Source organism: Microtus oregoni, unplaced genomic scaffold, assembly GCF_018167655.1.
Source record: "Microtus oregoni isolate MIOR12 unplaced genomic scaffold, Mior012 000020F_ref0000438, whole genome shotgun sequence".
Taxonomy (NCBI): Eukaryota; Metazoa; Chordata; class Mammalia; order Rodentia; family Cricetidae; genus Microtus; species Microtus oregoni.
The window spans coordinates 39,180,393-39,201,713 of NW_024543079.1; the positions used below are offsets into that span (position 1 = coordinate 39,180,393).

The 21,321-nt window shown below is 47.8% G+C and overlaps 2 protein-coding genes across 3 annotated transcripts in view; both read right to left on the bottom strand.

Annotated features, from left to right (window-relative positions):
- The window catches only part of Bcl2l11 (BCL2 like 11), a 36,761-nt gene extending 27,852 nt beyond the window's left edge, over positions 1-8,909 (bottom strand). Inside the window, exons 1-3 of one of the 2 annotated variants that reach the window (XM_041670899.1) lie at positions 7,250-7,458; positions 6,311-6,447; positions 6,053-6,142 (exon numbers count right to left, since the gene is read on the bottom strand). In XM_041670899.1, the coding sequence (XP_041526833.1) occupies positions 6,053-6,142; positions 6,311-6,447; positions 7,250-7,458 (436 nt within the window). Of the gene's footprint in view, positions 1-6,052; positions 6,448-7,249; positions 7,459-8,814 lie in introns of those variants that run through there. The other variant, XM_041670900.1, reaches the window with a different exon arrangement.
- A 3,015-nt stretch (positions 8,910-11,924) lies between these two features.
- The window catches only part of Acoxl (acyl-CoA oxidase like), a 238,241-nt gene continuing 228,844 nt past the window's right edge, over positions 11,925-21,321 (bottom strand). The window contains exon 17 of the mRNA XM_041670171.1: positions 11,925-12,155. Within this exon, the coding sequence (XP_041526105.1) occupies positions 11,967-12,155 (189 nt within the window). The 3' untranslated portion in view covers positions 11,925-11,966. The remainder of the gene's footprint in view (positions 12,156-21,321) is intronic.

Sequence of the window (21,321 nt, forward strand, 5' to 3'; positions counted from 1 at the left end):
AACAAAGAACCCAACTGTAAGTGGGCTTAAACCTACTTAGTTTAAGCATGGCCATTGGAGAGAGATCTTCCAGTCCAGCCCCAGCCCAGGGACGACTGGGGTCACTTAGATTCCAGCAGGAGACACTGTGGGCTGAGTGTCAAGTCCCTGTCTGGGAGAAGCAATCCTGCTGCCCTGCCAAGTAGTACTGGTGGGGCAATATGGCCACCTGGCTCCAACTCTTGACCGGCAGATGCAGTCCTTAGTCCTTTATCAAGGTAGCAGTAGACAATTCTAGCTGCAAATCTCCAACGAAGCGGCAAGGAAGAGGCTACAAGGTAGGGTTAGCTACACAATATACACTCACTGAAGGAGCCAGTGCAAAGTGATGTTGCAGGCCCACAGCAGATCAACCTATAAATGCACTAAATAAAACAATGCACTTTAAACGTAATGCATGTATCTTGGGGACATGAAGGGCAGAGGAAGACAGACCCTATAGACATCAATCACCATTTTTTTCTTTTAAAAGGGTTAATATATTGACATTACATAATGCAAAACTTGCAGCAACAACAGAACTAATGAAGTAGGAGACACAATAGGCAGGTTGTTTCGTTTTGAGAATTCCTGCATCATTCTCCAAAGTTGATGACACCTCAGCAAAACAGAACTATAAAGGGAGTACCAGAGGACAAGAGGAGAGCCTCATATTCTAGAGGAAACACTGTGCTTCTAGGTAGACCTCAAAGAGGACAAAGCTAGGTACAAGTTCAATGAAGATAAAAACCATTCCATCACAGCATGTGGGCAACAACCCAAGCAAGGGGGCCCAGGAGACTTCCAGCTCTGAATCCCTCACACCAGCGAAAAGGAAAGGCCTCAAGACCATACTCTGTTCCTAGGCTCAAAAAGCTAGAGGGGGAAAACCAATAACAAAAAAAAGCAAAGAGAAAAAAACAAAGGGTGGATACAGGAAAAAAGAAAAATCAATGAAACAAAAATCACTTATTACAAGAAGCAAGAAAACAAACCTCTAAGAAGACTGGCAGGTGTTTTTGTTTGTTGTACTATACTATTGCTGAGCTAAAACACCAAGGCCAAGCAAGGCAGCTTTATAAAATAAAGTGTAATTGGGTTTAAGGTTCCAGAGGGCCAAAGCTTTCGATGGCAGAGAGATGGGGTGGCAGCTGGAATTACAGCTGGGGACTCCCATCTCTCTTCTTTTTTTTTTTTTGAGTTTTTTTTAAAATTTATTTATTTATTAAAGATTTCTGTCTCTTCCCCGCCACCGCCTCCCAATTCCCTCCCCCTCCCCCAATTAAGTCCCCCCCCCCAGCCCGAAAAGCAATCAGGGTTCCCTGTCCTGTGGAAAGTCCAAGGAACCCCCACCTCCATCCAGGTCTAGTAAGTTGAGCATCCAAACTGCCTAGGCTCCTTCTTAAAGGGCACATTATCTCTGACTGCAGCCACTTGAAACCTCAAAGCCCGCCCCCACTGCCACACTTCCTCCAACAAGGCCACACCTCCTAATCCATCCCAAACAGTTCCACCAATGGGGACCAAGTATTCAAATGCATCAGTGGTTGGGGGATGCCACAGTAGTTATCACAACAGAACCTGCATTCATCTAAAATAATAAGGATGCTACAAATGCTTCTTCCAATCATTCAACAGATTAGAAAAATATTCCCCTTTCTCAAAACCCACAAATTACCAGAGTATAATCAAGAAGTTGACAACCAGAATAGCCCCCCCAAAAGCACACAAACACACAGAATTAAGTCTGGAATCTAAAACGTATACCCCCACTCAAAACACCAGAAATCTAAGACCACGTTCTCACAAGAGAAGTCAATACTGGCTTTAACATAACAAAACAAAAAAAAACCCAAAGCATTAATACTGCTTTTTCATAGTTTCTTCTGGAAATACAAGAGGGAGACTATTTCTCAACTCATTAAGGCCTTAATATCAATAGCAGTCAGCCATAACAGACACCTCTCAAGGTGTAAAAATCGCTCAATAAAATACTCCATTCAATCCAGCAGTGTATACAAATAATATGTTCTGCCCAAGTAGGATTTATCCCAGGCATACAGAACATTAACACTGCAAATCCAACACCGAAATCCATCACACCAAGAGGCTAACAGAATCTGTGTAAACATATCATCAAAACCTAACTCTGAAAATTCTCAGGAACTTAGGTGTCTGGGTGAAATTTCCAAATTTTTAATACTTTTTTGTTTGTTTGTTTTTTGAGACAGGGTTTCTTTGTAGCTTTGGAGCCTGTCTTAGAACTTGCTCTGTAGACGAGGCTGGCCTCAAACTCACAGAGATCTGCCTGCCTTTGCCTCTCTAATGCTGGGATTAAAGGAGTGTGCCACCACCGCCTGGCCTAATTTTTATTACTTTTATAAAAGTATCTCCAAAATACCTATAGCTAACATAGTTATATGGTTAATGGCTTTACTCTTTAAACAGAAAGCTGCCGTCCCTTGAGACAGCTTTTATGACTTCCATCCAACATAATTACGAAGTTCTGGTTAGTGCAATAGGGCAGGAAAACAAACGAAACACTCCCTGTATGCACGTGACACGAGTGTCTATAGGGATAGCCCAGGAAACCACTCCATTTACTTGTGTGTATACACACACGCACATGTGTGTTGTGTCTGTGACAGAGGGCACAAACTCAGAGGTCAGAGGACACCTCCATCTCACCATGAATGTGCTGGGATTAGATATGTGTTGTCAAATCCTGCTCTATGTGGGGTCTCAATTCCATTCCCGGCATGCTAAAAACAAAACACAACCCTATGGACAGGCTCCCAGACAGATCTCCACTGATCTCAACATCTCCCGCTAGGCATACTCTGGCATAGGAAGGATGTCCTATTTCCCGAAGAGAGATCTCATCTAAAGAAGGGACCACTTGCCATAGGATGCTGAGGGATACAAGGAAGAATGGGAATTAACGCTCACCCGCAAATTCTGCTATGTCAGGAACAAGTCCAAAGTTTGAGGCGTTCACAAACACCTCACAGAGACGGTACTGTCGATCAACGTTCATCTACTTTGCATTTCTAGATTATACCGGCATTAAAGACACTAGAAAAGGCAGCCAGTGGGTGTGTGGAAGGTTTTTTATTAAAGACAATCAGGCGTTCACCAAGAAATGGTTTGTCAAGTCAATTCTCCCAGAGTGTATGGAGGCAAGAATCAAGGAAAAGGGTAGTTCCGTTACACTGATCTCCACAGTGTAAACAAAATGCCCTTTCAAGATGTTTTTAGAAAAACCGGATATGGAGGGAACTGAAGCCATGTCTAATACAGTACCTATCTGCTGTGTATCTCCAATGAGACTCTCCTTTCCCACTATGGTAAAGACACAAGGATGCAGGGTTCAGCTCAGTAGAGGAGAATTTACCTCAATGGGAAAAGCCCTAGGTTCTCTCTCAACACATTAGTGAGGGTAGGATACAAGGACATAGCTTTTTCCCCAGGAGGGAACACTACATCTCGTCCTCGTGGTAGGACATAGCTTTTAAGACACACTCCATGTCTCCTATCACATGTTGCCAGGGGAGAAGAGGAGCCCCGAGCTAAGCAGGACCTCTGTGTAACCTCCCATTTGTGTTCCAGTGGGTCATACCAATCATAAAGGCTCCTTTGTGAAAAATGTATTTTGCAATAACTTATCAAAAGCACCATTGAAGATCTTAATGGCTGAGTAAAAAATACTAAAGAAATCCAAAAAGATAGAGACCACAGCTCAGCTCAGCTCAGCAGTCTATGGGCAGAAGCAATACCAAGGAGAGCCAGAAAAAAAGCATCAGTGTGTGCAGTGATATTTCTTTTATATTTTAATAAATAAAGCTTGCCTGAAGTTCAGAGTGTAAAGCAGCCGAGCTGATCAGCCTTACAGTGGTGACACACACCTTTAATCCCAGTAGCCACACTAGTTTGCCATAGAAACCTGGCAGTAATGGTGCACACCTTTAATCCCAGCACTAGAGAGGAATATAAGACGGGAGGACACAGCTCTCACACAGTCTCATTCTGAGGATTCCTGGAGGCAGGGGTGCCATTTTGGACTGAGGAAGAGGTAAGAGCCAGTGGATGGCTGTTTTACTCTCTGAACTTCAGGCAAGCTTTATTTATTAAAATACAAATGAAATATCACTATATTTGTGAACATTCTAAGTGTATTTAACTTAATATCTGGCTAGGTCCTCTTACCCATCAGTAACTTCTGCCACACCCCATCCCAACATAACCTTTCCTCAATCAAATCTCTCAAGAACTTACTGTTAAAACCCTACCTTGGTGCATTAATTTCACACAAACCCCCGTAACTTATAGTTTAAACCCACAGCTTACCAGATGTTGAGCTATCCTCCCAATTACTACTGCACAGGTATAACAATCAACTCTGTATAAAAATGGAGATTGTGATCTTTAAAGCCCTGATCTGTCATCTCCAATCATGGTGAATGATCTGTAATTGGCTTCCCAAAGAGTACGGGACCCCAAACAAAACAACTGTGACCATCTTCCCATTAGAAAAGGCACGGACTCGTCCACTAGTTAGCAGGGAAGGAGAAAATATTTCCCCAGATTATCCCACCACCTGCAGAGACCATTAGCCTGGCCAGCAGTGTAAAACCCTAATAGCTTCCAGAGGGTCCTTAAAAGGCAGCTTTTACTGCACATATACCAGGGAGCCCTGTTAACTCAGCACATGCTGTAGATGTGTGCATACCCTAGGCTGCTTCAGGGTGGAACGGTGGCAAGTGCCTGCTCAGGAACACTACTGCCAGTAATAGCTAAAGTAATAACGGACACAGGACTTCCAGTTCCTTTCAGTTAAGAGGACTTAACAGTCCCCAGAACTCAGGCAATGTGCAGCTAACATATGGCTCAGATACCAAATGTGCTATCGGACACCATGAACACGTTCCTGATGTCTTCTTCTACAGGACTGGCTAGTGGGACACACACCAAACATGGTTCTGGATGAGAAGGACCAAGATACAGACTTTTGTTTTTGGTGGAGATGCAACGTACAGAGCCATCCTTTCCTGGGGTGAACCAGAAATGTGCACAGCCCAAGTCATAAGCTTGTTCTAAGAGTCAAATCAAGTCTACAGATGTCTCAATCTGGCTTTTAACACTCACTAAAGGAGCTAGTGTAGTTGTCAATGTTTAAATGTTGGGACATTTGACTTTGGAACCCGCAGGCCTGGTTGCGATGCACTCTAAGACCTCATGTTCCCACAGCCACAGTAGGGGGAACCTCAGTGCTGATGGGGCAAACTCTCCAAAACGCCACTGACCCTACCTCAACAGCTTTACTGTGCATTGTCATTGATATTTTCTGCCACTCTTGGTTAAGATTCTCACATACACAGATCTGGGAGTTGTTAGGGGGAGGGGATGAGTTTAATCAAATGAAACCGTAGCATGAATGAAATCTCAAAAACAAGAATATATTTTTTAAAAAACACATTCTAACACTGACTTTAGCCCTTGAAATAAAAATCTACAATCTGATCCCATCCATACTAAATTCAATCCCTTAAAGCAAGAATGAGCTTTAGGGAGAATTTAGCCATAAAACCATCTTCAGGGCTCTATGTTGGTTCTGTGACACACAATCTCTGCAGGCGCTGTCTTCAGAAATGACCAACATGTCCATCTCTTCCTTTACCTTCCCGGTGGTTATTAAATATTTTATATATCTGACCAGGTCCCTTTCCAACCCAATGATATTAATATCTAAGCTTAGCATTTAAAAGCAATCATACCATGGTTATAAGCTTCAGCTTGAAGGCTGCAGAGATTCAAACTTTGCAACTCAATAGGTTGATGTTTGTACCTCCATAAATTCATGTCACAAAATTTGCGAATTAAAAAAAATTTGTCGGGAATCTCCAAACATCTTCCATTTCCATCAAAATATAAAATAAGTCACTTGACCGAGGCTTCAAATGCTACCCACACCCTTGAACCAATATTCAAACAAGCACACACCAACTGCCTCTTTTCTTACCCGGGTATGGCTTACCCATTGCACTGAGATAATGGTTGAAGGCCTGGCAAGGAGGACTTGGGGTTTGTGTTGACTTGTCACAACTCATGGGTGCCGGACTCCTGTCTGTGTCAAAAGAGAAATACCCACTGGAGGACCGGGACAGCAGAGAAGATCTTCTCACAAAGATGAAAAGTGGGGATCTGGTAGCAAAAGGGCTTGGGCTGGCCGTTGGGGCCAGCGGGCCCTGTGGGCTGCCGTGGGGGCAGCGGTCCCCTTCGCCGTCGGGATTACCTTGCGGTTCTGTCTGTAGGGAGGTAGGGGCCCCAGGCCTGAGCTGGGGAGGCCTCTCAGCAGGCTGCAATTGTCCACCTTCTCTGTCACACTCAGAACTTACATCAGAAGGTTGCTTGGCCATTTGGTCTTTTTTTCTGCAAGAAAACCAGGAGAAAAAAGATTATCTTCAGCGAACTAAGTTATAAAATCATTTCACCTACTCCTTACAAAGTCCAGAGTGAACCGCACATCTTTATGTTTACTTTTCTATCTTCCGAGTAAGATTAAAAGTGCACTCAAAATAATGAAGGTGTTTATTTTGGTGTCGGGTGAAACTAAATTGGACCACCAAACAAAACAAAGTATCCACTCGATAGCTTGTGAGGTTGGCGCGCTCTCGCACACACACAAGCACAGAAGTTTCCTGAGGAGCAGCTCGTGGGAAGTCTACTACATTTCGTGCTTTTCGTTCAGGACAAACTTGTATCAAGTATGAAAGTCCCAGCGGGCTCTCATTTCCCGGGCTCAAACGCTGCGCTGGAGCACAGGAGCGGGCGCAGATGCAGAGACTGCAGGCGGCTGGCCGCCTTCCCTGCTCCGGCCCCATTGTTTGCCGAAAATGCTGAGGGCAGCAAGTCTGAAGAAGGTTTGGCAGCGGCCGTCAGTCGTAGTAAGTGCGTCACAATAGAGTTTGTAACTCCGAGCGCAGCTCCGCCCGGGTCGAGCGCCCTCGGCCGCAAGGTCCCTCCTGCTGCCAGCCCCCTGCGCGCCACCCCAAACACGAAACCATTTCTCTCGGGAGCAACCTTGCCGGAATGTGTCCACTTCCAAATGGGGGCCATCAGAGCCATCCCCTTGCAAGTTCCACATCTAGCTGCGCGCGCTCGGCAATAGCCGGCGCGCGGCTGCTTCCACCCCGTAGACTCTTTAACTCCCAGAGCCACCTCGCAAACTCACGTCCTCCCCTTCCCTTCCGAGCGCGGTGTCCAGCGCCGATCAGACGACCCCTGAGCGTCGCCACCGAGAAGGCAAGGAAAACAAAGCCGAGCCGTGGGCTCCAGAGTCCCGCGCCTGCCCGTCCGCCCGCCGCCACGCTCCGCTGGGGAGCCTAAGGTTTCGCGCGCCGCGCCTCTGGCCCGCGCTGCACCGGCCGCCGCCGGGATCATCCTCCGCCTCCTCCCGCTCCGCCCCTCGCGCGCAGCTCCGGCCGCCGCTCGGGCACCGCCAGCCCCGCGCCGCTGGCGCCGGCTGCCAATGCTCCCCATTGGCCCGCGCTCGGTGGCTCCCCATCGTAGCCAATGGGCAGAGGCGGCGGGGGCGGCGCCTACGGGTCAGGCAGCCGAAGGCGCGGCGATTGTTGACAAACTCGCCGCCCAGCGCCACTCAGGCTGTGCCGGCCGCCGCGGCTCCGGCTAGAACTTAGGGGGCCGGGCTGATTCGCTCCGCGCCCCGCCCCGCCCCTGGGCCCGGTCCGGACGCCGCGCGCCCTGCGGGAGTTCCCGCCGCCTGGGCAGCGGGACTCTAGAGACAAAGCGGGACCCGCGCCCTCCTGGGATCCGCAGGACCAGGATCCCATTCCAGGCCACTCGGGGCAAAGACCGTAATGGCCTTCGCTGTCCCGAGCTGAACTTCTCTGCAACTTCACCTGTTGTGCCCCATGTGTCACCGACACGCACCATATATGAACGACCATCTCGGGTCTCTCGGGCATGTACCTCCAAACCCCCGGCCCCCAGGGTCCAGTTAGCCTTTCACAAGCAGTGCCTGCCTAGGGGCCATAGGCCCGGGAGATCACAGAGCCACCAGCCTATGCGACTGGGTCCCGCTGCGATCCCGCTTCATAGAGCCGATCGGTTAGTCAGCTGCCCGTGGCTCGGAACTCGCGTGCCCTAAGTGGTCCTGGGACGCCTACGCGATCTCTCGGCTCCTGTAGATACTGTGGCCCTCGGCGTCCACAGGACGCTCGCAAACTGAACCGGGCCGACGGGGACATCTGTGCAACAAAATCGGGCACTGTGGCCAAACCGTGGCTTGAATGAATACAAGCAAAGTCAGGGCGCGTGTGATTTTAATAAACCTCCGCAATGAAGCAGCGCCAGCGAAGAGCCAAGTCTACCGGCCCGTGGCTAACGCGCGGCTACTTCTCCCGGGCTGCCTGGCTCGCGGCGACGCTTCCCGGCTGGACGCGCAGTCGGCGGATCCTCGCCTCCAAGCCGAGTCTACGCGCCCTCCCGGCCCGCGAAAGATGCCTCAACAACCCTTCGTGCGGCATCCCGACCCAAGCCAGACTTCGGCTAAATACCCGCAGCTTCTGTGCCTACGACCTTTTCCCAGAAATGCCCTGCTAGGCAGGAACCGAGGCCGGACTTTGCCGCATTCGCCTCCTGCAGCCGCGCGCCAAGCGGGACAAACCAGCGCCTCCGCCCGCACGTGCGACACCAGAGACTCTCTGCGGGTGAGGCGCCTCTCTTCCATCCGTCCCCGGCCTGCGCCCCGAAAATCGCGAATCGCGGAGAGTTTACCTTGCGTTTCTCAGTCCGAGAATCAGAGTCAGACATTGGGGGGATGAGGGCCAGGGGAAGGGCGCCGAGGCGGTGGCGGCGGGGGAGCAGCAGAGGTTGGGCAGATTTAAGTGGGGCACGGTTCGCAGAGCGGCTGCAGGAATCCGGTGACGGCGACGGCGGCAAGGACCGCAGAGCTCCAACCAGCTGGTGACCCAGTGCCTGCAGGGAGCGAAGTGAAACCAGCCTGGCCCAGTGACTCTGCTCCTACTGGGCCCCCGCTCCTGTGCCCAATCACCGCGGGCTCCGCCCCCGCTCGGTCCAGCCCTCACTCAGCCGGAAAGCAAGCCCCACCCCACTCCCGCGGCCCCCCTGGCCGCTGGCGCGTGCAGGCTGCGACAGGTACTGGCGAGGGTAGCCCCGCCGCGCGCGCGCTCCGCCCACCCCAGCGTGTTTACCCTAGTGACTTGGCCTGCGGGCAGCTGCTTGCAAGCCCTTCCTCCACCCCAAACGTACCCGCCCCTCTCTGCCCCTCCCTGTCCGCCGGGAGCGGCCACCTCGCAGAGCGGAACTTAGGGGGCGCTCAGGGCACACTGCTGTGTCCAGCCTGCCTCGGGCACCAGTGGGAAGTCTGAGAACGAGTCCCTGCGCGCTTGCTTTGCGGAGCTTCTCAGCCCCAAACCATGGGGCCTGGGTTGGTGCAAGAATGGGCACTAGCCTTTGACTGTCCTCTCCAAAAATTTATGGCCTCCGGGGAACCCAAATTAGCAAAATGTTCACCCCTCCTCAGCTGTGCCTCAATGCAGGACTCTTCAACACCACTGTCTTGCGTCGCCATTTAGGTTCTCCCTGGTCGTGAGTGGTGTGTGTGTTGTTGTTGCTGTTGTTGTTTTCCCCAGTGCCCAGTTTCTTAAGAGGTAGGAAGGACAGTTGAGAAAAGTCAGGGAGATCCTAGGTCTACAGCTCAGCTTCGGGTCGCAATAGGCGTGCACGACAAGCATATAAAATAGGGAATGAGAAAGAAACTATAAAAGGATAACTATAAGGAAAAATGGGGATGGTCTACTGAGGAAAGACGGTTGTGCCGTGCGTTATGTCTTTAAATTTTGGGGGCTCAGACTACCGCCAAGAATTGTCCATCAGCCGGCTGAAGCTGGCGACTGCGGACGGAGCAGCAGATTTCGGGTTGTGCTGGCAAAGCCATATGGGAGTCGAAAAATCCCCTGATCCTCCTGAGGCCTTCGTGTACCCAGTCGAAGTCTTGAAGTCAATGGTGCCACACACCCCACCCCCAACCCCTTTCACTCTCTCACCGCGGACACCTGGAGAAGTTGTTCTGGAAATGGAACATCCGGCATCCTAAGTGTGAAGATTAAAGAAACTCGATTTAAGGACTACCCAGCCTGCATCCAGGCTGGCAGAGAGAAGGAAGTGACCTTTTCATGAACAAGTGACGCGATCTATCGTCCCAACTTCGAACCATCTTGGTCATTTCGGTGTTTATAGGCGGTTCTAACGTCAGCGTGACACAGCACAGCCCTGGGTTAAAGTCTTGGTTCTCAGGTGAATCCTGAGAGAGATCAAAGAAGCCACTGGTTCCCAGGGGAGCTGGGGGACTCACGGCAAAGCCATGTCCCTTCTGTGGGTGAGGGGTGTTCGCTACAAGAGCGCACAGGGCATTGGCGTGGATGCAGCCAAGCAGCGGCAGATCCAGTTCTATCCTGACCAAGGCTGCGAGTTAGCGCTGTGCGTTGTCCACTCCGCATCCCACCCATGCAACCCGGTCTGCTACTGCTCCTAGAGTCCTCGGCCAATAACAAGTCTGCCTGCTCCGCGCTCTTGGCCGGGAGCCGGCACCTCCAAATCGGGCTAGAAAAGAACCACACAAGAAAAAAGAAAGTCTTTATCGCCCCTTCTCTTTGTAGGAGCAGGCTACCCAGGAGTCTACCGATTTTGCAACTCTGGGCACGCTAAAAGAAACCATACAGGCACTGGGGAAAGCAACAGACTGGGCTATGTGCTCTTATTTAGGACTTAATCAGGGAGATGGTCTGGAAGTGGAGGCTCTTTGCATCACCGGAGAATATGGCAGTTTAGCGAGCTTCCACCAAATGCCTCACGACAGGTGGCTGCGAGCCCTTGGGCCCTTGTAGCCTCCCCCCCCCCCCCCCCGCAGTGTCAGAAGAACTCCTGGGATCAATTTGCTGGCAGAGAAGAGCAACGTGGGAAGGGCTAGTGGGTCACCCGTGCCTTCCCGAGGCTGGCAACGCGATATAGAGAGAAGGAAGAGAGACGATAGCTAGAGTTAAGAGTGAAACCGGGCAACGCCAAAGTCAGGACATAAATGAGAAATTCATTTCCGCCTGTGCAATCTCTCCAAATTCCAAAACCAGTTTATTGCAGCGATTCCCCAGGCCCGCGTCCCCTACCCCTCCAAGCTGCGGGAGCATTTTTCTATCGCTTAACTTATTAAACCTTGCGTCTACGCTTTTCTAAAGGGCAGATTATAGTGTAGTGCTATGAAACGTTTGTCGCGCGTCGTCCTGCGGTCCGGAGATCGCCTACCTGGTGGGACCAGCTCGACTCCAGGATCACGCTCCCCTCTCTCTCGCCAGCCCGTTTTCTAGCAGAGCTTGAAGCAAGTCTGATTCACTAAGCACCCCTTGTTGAACTTTTGCCCGCACTTGGGAGCTTTCCTCCGCCTCTTTTGCCCGAGGGTGTTTGATTTTTATGTTTTGATTTTTTCCCCCAGCACCAGAGTTTTTCGAAGTCACTTGGAATCTGAGTCACTGATGACAGCAAAGGTCTTTGGTGGCATCAGGCTCTGGGCAAGACCACCGAATCGTCTGAGGATCCAGCGCAGCGGCTGGGAGAGGTCAAGGCAAGGGCCAGGAGAGGTTAACAGACCAGGATAAATCACTGTACTCCCCGGGTTTCCATCTAGTCTCCTTCTCCCGCCCCTCCCCCCCCCCGTCCTCCTCCCCATAACCTGTCCTGAGCCTTGTCAACCTTAGCCAGATCTCCTCCTCTGCGTGACCCAAAACCCCCGAGTATGGTGGTCGTGCACCTGTCACTTTGGCCCCTGCTCCTACTCTGGGAGTATTTGAAGGGAACTCCATGGCAAGCTGCGGACGGGCCACTACATTTCTTGCCCTGCTGGTTAATAGTCTGGCTCACAGTTTGGACAGCTGGGAGCGCGCCCCTTCCCGCACCAGCGTTGGCGTAGGCGCGGGGTAGAAGGCCCAGGCAGCCCGGGGGTTGGGAATTCCTGCGATTGGTGCATGGAGGTTGGTGTGTGGAATGTTAAAGGCAGAGATCACCTTCAGGGCGTCATCCTTCACGGACTCGCACAAATCCAGCAACTGCAAAACACAACACAAAGGGACAGGTCGGATGTGGGCGCGCTCACGGAGGACTTTCCATCCGCCCCCAATCACTCACAAGGGCTGAAATTCTCCACAACACAGGAAGTTATTGTTTCAAATAAACCTGTATCTTCTTTAAAATTTCTAAGTCTCTGACCCCCAGGTCCTGCCGAAATCTAGGTTTTTCTGCTAAGGGTTTATGGGTTGGAGCTCTTTCCCAAGATTATCTTGGTAACTAAGAGACCAAAGTCTGAGAATTAACACTGCCTCCTCTTAGCTCCCTTTTCTTCTTCCCGCCCTTCTTCTCCACCTCTGGAGTGCCACCCTCTGGCGCGTAGAGGCAATTGACAAGAAGAGTCTCTGAAAAGATGGAGCGGCAGAAGGTGCCAAGAGAGCCTGAAAGGCAGGGAGCGAGGGTCCAAGACTGGATGGACCACCAAGCAAGCCAAGGCTAAGCGCCGCCCATCACTTTCCGTGCTCTCCAACAGTGGTAAACGGACTAGCGGTCCGCACTCTGCTAGCCACGGTAGGTACATCCCGATAGACTTCCCAGAAAGGAGGGGCTGTGGCAGGCTAGAGCTTTGGAGAAGTTGCACTGGCTGGCTGTTTCTATTTCATTTTCTGTGATTTGAATGCCAACACACACACACACACACACACACACACACACACACACCACATCCAAGGCAGAGAAAATAAAGGATTATTTTTCTAGATCTGAACAAGGGCAGAGGCCTGTTTTTCTTTCCCCAAAGTAGCTACATACTACAACTCTGACATTTTTTTCAAGTCTTCATAAAGCTAGCTATACATTTCTTTGACTAAATCACAACAACCTCCAGGCTTCATAGTTTATTTTCATGGTTTTAAAAACCACTTTTATGGGCCCCGCCCTTGTCCTTGTGTGCTGCCCATATTTTAGTACTGATTTTTTTCTGCAACACCCCTCCAAAACCATCTCAGGCGTTCAGAAACTATAGTGACTCCCAAATGAAAGGGGGAGAGGGGAAAGAAGTGTGGCGGGGAGGGCACATTCAGGCCCTCTTCCTTAAAAATGTGCCCTATTGTACCTGTGATTTCTAATGAAAAGCTTTGTTCTTCACGCACTGTGGTTAGGCACCATGAAATAAGGACTGAAAAGACTTTGATCACATTTCAAGATGCGACAAGACAGACTGCAACTGACTAGATTTCCAAGTCTGTAATTAATACTCTTGACAAATCCCCAACTAGTCTGTCAACTCTAGATGTCTTTAACCACACATTTCAAAACCATGAGATGCTATACAGTCCCCGAACTCGCCACATGCCGTCATGTAATTAGTCAAGATAATGTTCCCTTTGGGGTCCATTAAGGCGGAGAGGCCAACTCTTGTCAGGTTGTTGCCAATGGGGGAAACTGGCTTCGAAAGAGGGCTTGTGAGAGAACACTATGGGTTTGGTTTGTCTAGTGCTAACTGTAGACTTAACGGTCAGAGGCAGAAATTACATGATTTCTATTTGCTGGGAAAAGGAGGAGGAGAAGGAGGAAGAAGAAGCACCAAATGGCTGGTGAGGAAGATTATTTCTATACTCATAATCCTCCAGGAATGAGCGCACCATAGACACTGGAAAAGAACACCAACCGCCTAAGAACACCAAACATTTCCTGGTGAGAAACTCTCTAAATCTCAAGCTATTGCTCACATAGTCTAAAACACCTGTCCTTCTGGTTTTCTCCATGTTCACTGCAGTAGAGCACTGAGTGTGTAGATGGGATAGGGCTCCTGTGGTACACCCTGCTTCCATCCAGCTCTGCCTATTAATAAGTTCATAATCATCCCCCTCCTTTCATTTCCAATATTTAAACTGTAGTCCTGCCCTGTGTTGGGTGCCATGATGGACTTGAAAAGCTTACCGACACGCGGCACACTGGAGATAGTCATAACCTCTTACAATCAGGAAGCTACTGCAAAATTTCAGAGGCTTCAAAAAAAATGAAACCTGAGTAGGGCCTGGCGATATGGCTCAGTGGTTAAGCATACTTGCTGCTCTTGCAGAGGACCTGGGATCAGTTACCAGTACCCACATAGTGGCAGACAGATCTCTATAACTCCAGTTCCAGAGGATCCAGTGCTCTCTTTTGGCCTCCCTGGGCACCAGGGACACACATGGTATATATATATTTACATGTAAACAAACACTCATACACATAAAATAAAAATAAATCTTAAAATAAAATAAAAACTTAATCCCTTAATAAAAAAAGTGCTTGAATAGGGCCTGCAGAGATGACTCAGGGGTTACAAGCCCTTGCTGCTCTTTCAGAGGACTGTAGTCAGACTTTCTTTGGATCACCAGCTCCCAAATAATGACATGGAGACTTCTTAATAATTATAAAAGCTTGGGTTTAGCTTAGGCTTGTTCCCAACTAGGTCTTATAATTTACATTAACCCATTTATATTGATCTATGCTCTGCCACACGGTTCATTACCTCTCCTCATACTGGACATTCAACTTCCCCATGTCCGCTGGCAAATTCTCCATGCCTCAGATCCCTTCCAGAGTTTCTCTCTCCAGAAGTTTCTCCTACCCTCTCCTGCCAAGCTATTGGCCATTCAGCTCTTTATTAAAACAATCAGAAGGTGTCTTTCACACAGTGCCATCAAATATCCCGCAACAGAGGACTCAGGTTTGGCTCCCAGCACCCAGGTTAGATGGTTCACATCTGCCTATAACACCAGTTCCAAAGGATCTGATACCCTTTTCTGGCCTCTGCAAGTACTTGCATGTATGTATGACACATAAGATAATAAATAGCAAATAAGGAAGCAAGCAGAAGCATTAGGATCAAGATTGTGGATATATTCCTATGTAACCTGAAAGAAAGGATTTCTGTCCTGTTTGGCTGCCTATCCCCACCTCCTCACACTAGTGTCTTCTCTTCTGATTGACTCTGCCAGCACAGCCAACGCCAGTCAGGATGGGATAGCCTTGTGCCAGCAATCCTAAGCTTCCCACCCTCTCACTCAGCAAGGCCCTGACAATATAGGAGTTTTCAGGGTGTGCTACCCCACCACTGTTTGACCTCTGTGCGTAAGCCTTTTCTGCTTTTGTATGTCTTGCCTCTTTTTCCAGCTCCAGATGTTTTTGGGGAAACCCAGGTTGAAAGGCATGGAGAAATGAATAGCTAATCAGATGAGCCTGTTTCCTGCTTGAACACTGTGCTAGAGTCTTTATATCCATCCCATGAATTCTAGAGGGACATATGGTTCGTTCAACCAGTAGAATGTCGAGAAAGTGAATCCTACAGCTGAGGCCTTAAAAGAGGCTTCACAGTTCCCATTCATGCTTTCCTGGGACCCTGATACCAATTTCTGTCCTGTATCACTTGTTGGAGGATGGAAACCTGATGAAGAAGGACCAAGGAGCCTTGACTCACAGGCAGCACCCACTGCTGATGCTGTCAAAGGGCTACCTGTCCCTCCCAGCACTTTGTGCCCTTTTGACTACAACTCCAGCAATGATCACACTGAAGACTGCCCAAAGAACTGCCAAGGTTGCAAGCCTCACAGAACTGGAATTAAACATGATTGATAGTTAATATTCAGAAATGCAAAGCAAATAAACTTGCTACATCAATTATATGCCCTTTTCAAAAGGAACCAGTTGGAGTTAACTTCCATTGTGGACTGTTTGATATTGAGTAATTTCTTGTCCATTATTTTCAGCCAACTTGATTTTTGATGAACCTGGATATTGGGAGAGAAACCAAAAAAGAAGAGGAATTGGGGCTGAGGATGGCTCAGCAGTGAAGAGTGCTTGCTGCTCTTGCAGAGGACCTGAGTTTTGTTCCCATCATCTACATACAGTTATAAGTACTTGTACTTATATCAAACTTCATGGGATCCATGTGTGTGTATACACACTGACACAGAGACATACATACACCTACATACACCTACATAAAAACTAAAATGAACCTTTTTTTAAAAAGCAAGAGTGAGTATCTTCAGGGCTGGAGAGATGGCTCAGGGTTACAGTGCTTGCCACAGACACACACACATGTGAGGACCCACACCTGAGCTATTCAACGAGAGACATCACATAAACTGGTACAACATACATCTTCCATTCCAGCACTGCTGGTGGAGGTGGGGATTCCTGGGGATTGCTGACTAGACAGTCTGGCCCACTCAGTGAGCTCCAAGCTTGGTGAGAAACCCTGTCTCAGAAAAAGAAAAAGAGGAAGAGAGCTACCGAGGAAGACACTCGATGTGGACTTTGGCTACCACACACACATGCACACACACATGTACACCCATGCAAACACACAAGCATCTACACACAAAGGGGTGGGAATCTTGGTCCAAAGATGTGATGGGGATAAAATTTAAGCTACTGGTAAAATGAGGTTTCTGTATTGCTTTTGTTTTGTTTTTGAGGCTGAGTCTTAACTGTACAGCTCTGGCTGGCCTGAAACTCGCTATGTAGACCAGGCTGTTCTCAACTCACAGCTATCTACCTGCCTCTGCCTCTCGAGTGCTGGGATTAAAGGTGCGCATTACCTAGTCTGATATTCTGTATTATATATGGTTATCACTTAATATCTTTCTCCTGTTGTGACGCATAACTGGCATTTTTCACTGAACACCCAGAGGCCTTGCTCTGGCTCCTTCCCTACCCATTTACACTCCTCTAAGACTTTTACCTTGGGTAATTTTGATTATCAACTTGATTGGATTGGTAAACATATAGAACGTACATGAGACGACACACCTTTGTGTATGTGTGTGGAGGGACAGGGGAGGGCGGGGGAGTTCTGATAGCTTTTAAGGAGAGGACTGCTCTGAGCCAGGAGAACCACTTTGAATGCAGGCTGAACCACCCCATCCGCTGGGGGACCTGGCCTGGATAAAAATGGGTGAAAGCCAGCTGAGCGCCTGTCCCTCATCCACAAGATGTGAGGAAGCTCCTGCTGCCATGCCTTCCCCAATGGTAGACTGGACCCTTGAGCTGCGAGCCTACATAAATCCTTCCTCCTTTGAATTGCCTCCTGCCGGGGATCAGTCACAGATATGAGAAAAGTAAGACAAATTGCTTAGTCTTTATAAAGGCTAACACTGTCTCGTGGAGTAGCCAGAGATCAAGTCCTCCACAGGTAACATGCCACCTTAGCACCGACTCACAGAACAGAGGTCCACATGTCCCATAGGCTTACAAAGCATCACCTCTCACCTGACTTTGAGATTCTCTCTTCCATCCCTCCCCCCATGTGGAGATAGGGCTCTTCCATCTTTACTGACTATAGGTCCATTGCTCATGGCAGGATCACTCTTTATCTTGCTTGAACCCCCAGTTTCAAGAACACATGCTCCCCATGGCGTCTTCTGTGGTCAAGATTCAGTAGGCACAAAACAGAATCCTGTGGGTCGAATCAGTCAGGACTCCAGCGGAACACTCTGCATCCATTCAGATCCTAGCTGACAGTGTTGGCAGAAGTGGAAAAGTTACATTTGAAGATGCTGCCCTCCTAAGCCAACGGTGGCGGTGGCGGCAGCAGGAGCAGCATGTCATTCAAGCTAAGTGGAGATTAGGACAGACAGACAGACCGTCGAAATGTCCTTCCTGTCACAATGTTTTCAACTGAGTAACACAGCATTCAACTATTTGCTAAGAATTCCTAGAAATGCCCATTTCAGTGAAAGAGCAGGGCTTTGACCCTCAACACTGCCGTTCTAAACAAGGTACGTTTCTTATCGTTACATGACTCTTGCACGGACTGAGCATATAAAATATCATTATTTCTGGCTGAGGAGATGGCTCATTGGTTAAAGTGCTTACTGACCAAGTTTGAGGACTGGGGTTCAGGTTCCCAAAGCCCATATAAATGACTATTGGTTATGGAGGTCCATCTGTAATTTCAGTCTTAGAAGGCAGAAACAGGATCTTCAGAGTAAGCTAGCTAGAAGACAAGTGATATCAAAGAACTCTGGGTTTTATTGAGAGACCTTGCCTCAATGAATAAGGTGGAAAAGGATCAATTAAGGATGACTCTTGATATCAATCTCGGGCCTCTGCGTGCATGCACATATACATGCATGAGCATACACGTATGCCCACATACATGTAAAACATGCAAACATACACATATGCCACACACACAAAGATAGAAAAATGATGATGATGATGATGATGATGATGATGATGATGATTATTTGTGATTCACGGGCTTGAATCCAGGACCTCATACATGTCATGTAAGCATCCCACCCCTGAACTACATCCCTAGCCCTCCCACAATGATTATCACAGATTCTCTAGTTAGCACTAAATGTGATTTCCTTATTATCTGGCATTTCTTTTACTGAGAATGCTTAATCACCATTACCTAAGACAAAAGCGCTGACACAGAGGCACCAACTTTAACCACTTAATAAAGCGTCTGACATTGATTCAAGCTGCTGCTGATTCATAAGAGGACAAGTTTCTAAAGAAGTGCGCATCGCTTTCTCTTCAGAATACAGGAAACCATATGAAAGTATTGGCAATGGAATTAAAGTAACCACAGGGCTGTGCTTGGTAGCATTTTTAACAGACAAAGGCATTTACACAAAACGAGAAAGAATATTCAATTAGGTGGTTATCATAGAGCTGCAGCATTAGTTTCACACCTTTTAATACCAAAGAATATGGTATTTTAATCAACTGATGGTTTAGCCTGATAAGGTACATACCCAAGAGGGAGTGATTTTTCAGTCGCAAACATTTCTTCAAGGGCAGAAGCCTCACAAGCCGCCAGAACTAAATACATCCCTTTGGCAGCTTCAGGGAGTGTTTCTGAGACTAGGATACATTCTTGCAGATACCAAAACCTATGGGTGCTTAAGTCTCCTGACTAGAATGTGGTAGTATCTGCAACCTCTGCAGACCTTTCTGTGCCTTACACCCTCGCCAGTCTGATATTCCGCACCACGGAACTGCTGGAGCAGTGTCTGCTACTATGTTTCAGGTTTCCCAATTCTAGCCATGTTAGCTCAGCCTTTAGCGCCTCCCCCACAGGATAAGCCCACACTGCTATCTGTGTACGTTCTAGACAACTTCTCACCTCATGTTTGAAGCGTACAGGGCTTCTGGTTTATCCCCAAAGACCTCATTTTTCTAGGAAGTTGTTTCATCATTCTTCCTGGTCTCATTACAGGTGGTTGTGAGCCACTATGTAGTTGCTGGGAATTGAACTCGGGACCTCTGAAAGAACAGCCAGTGAGCTTAACCTCTGAGCCACCTCTCCAGCTCCTCATCATTCTTTCTTAATCGCAGTGCCAACCCACAGAATGGCTATGCTTTGTCCCAATTCTGTATCTTCTTCACATGGGAACAAAGTTCTCTCAATGTTTTTCACACCCTAACTAGAATCAGTAACCCTTGCAAGTTGCTATTAAAATCGTTTGTGTCCATGAAGATAAAACTTCCAGGATGCAAACCTTCTTGATAATAATGACAGATGCACACTCCAAAGTTGAATACTTAGAGGGGCTGTAAGTAGGATATGGACTTAGGAGACTTAGGTGTGCAAGCAAATACAAAAGAATAGTTGTGTATTACTACACCTAGAGCATGTAATTGGAATATGTACAATTAAACATACCATTTAATAACTTTAAGAACATACGAATTAAGGCTAAATGTAATGAAGTATGGCCAAGACTTCTATTACTGATTTAAAAAGGTCTCCTGGTGACAATGACTGAATGGAGTGGCACACCGTGTTCACGGACTGTTGGAGTATCAGCTCTTTCCAGACGGACATTAGAGTCAATGCAAAGATAAGCAGGAAATGTTCAGGCAACTCTAAACTGTATAGAAAAATTAAAAAAGAATCCATAGGATAACCAAAACAATTTTGAAAAGGAATACAATATATAGGAGGTCTGTATTATTCAACCAATATAAGATTTATTATAACCACCAAGACAAAATTAGTGAAAATAGAAAAATCAACGAATGGAATATGAAGCCCCACCCCCAGCAACCTCATAAGTGTATGTTCAATTGATTCTCCCAGAAGAAGACAAAGCACTTCACTGGACAGAGAGAAGTTTATTTACAAGTAGGGATTAGACACTTGGATAACCTTCTGAAAATCAATCCACCTCTACATCATCCTATACCCAGAAATTAATTTGAGATAGGAAGTAGACATCATTGTAAAAGCAAACACCATTTAGTTTCTAGGAAAGCATGGGTGTGCCTCCTTACAGCCTTCAGTTAGCAAAAGTTTCCAGAAAAGACACAAGGGCACTCGTAAGAAAATTAAAAACCGACAACTTAGATTTTGCCAAATCTAAAGCCTGATGCTTATCAAAAGATACAATCGAGAAAGTGAGCAGGCCACGGGATGGGAAAATTAAAAGTTTTTGTGTTTACAGTGTCTAGCAAATTCCTACTACATAATATTATGTAGTTTTTAAGAGGGCGGAGGATAAAATTAGATATTTCCACACAAATATTGACATAAAGGACCAAAAAGCACTTGAAAGGATGCTCAACATCATCAGAGGTCTGGAAAATGAGTATTAACAGAGAGAGGGAGTATATCCACGAGTGAGCACATCTAGCACAGGCTGTGACCTTGAGACTTGTCTGGTGTAGGTTGTGACCTTGAGACTTGCATTCTCTGTGAATATTCAAGCCTGAGGTCAGCTGGAGGTGAAGGCCAGTTGCCAGAGGCCACAACACAGCATAGTTCTAAGAGCTAAGAGACTTGGGGAGGGAGAAGAGGCAGGGAGAGGCCAGAGAAGTCTCCATAAAGAAACACTATCCAGAATAAAAAAAGGAATGAACTAGGGAATCTCAGACACATGCTGGGCAGGGGTCAGTCTGCGGGCCTCCATTCTTAGGAAGCTCTGTCCTGAGTTATAGACACTTAGTGGGAGCTGCAGGGGACACGGGCAGGCAGGGATGGGAAGGTGACTCCCACTTCTCAGGCAATGGGCACTTTCTGCAATAAACATTTGTGTTATACGATCTGCCTTCTGCTAAAACTCACCAAAGTGTACCAAAATTCACACATCTAGGTGTAAGCAAAATCAGCCCCATTTTTTTTTTTATCTTAATTTTGTTGGTGTTGTTTGGTTTCTTGAAATAGTGTTTTTCTGTGTAACTTTGGAGTCTGTCCTAGAA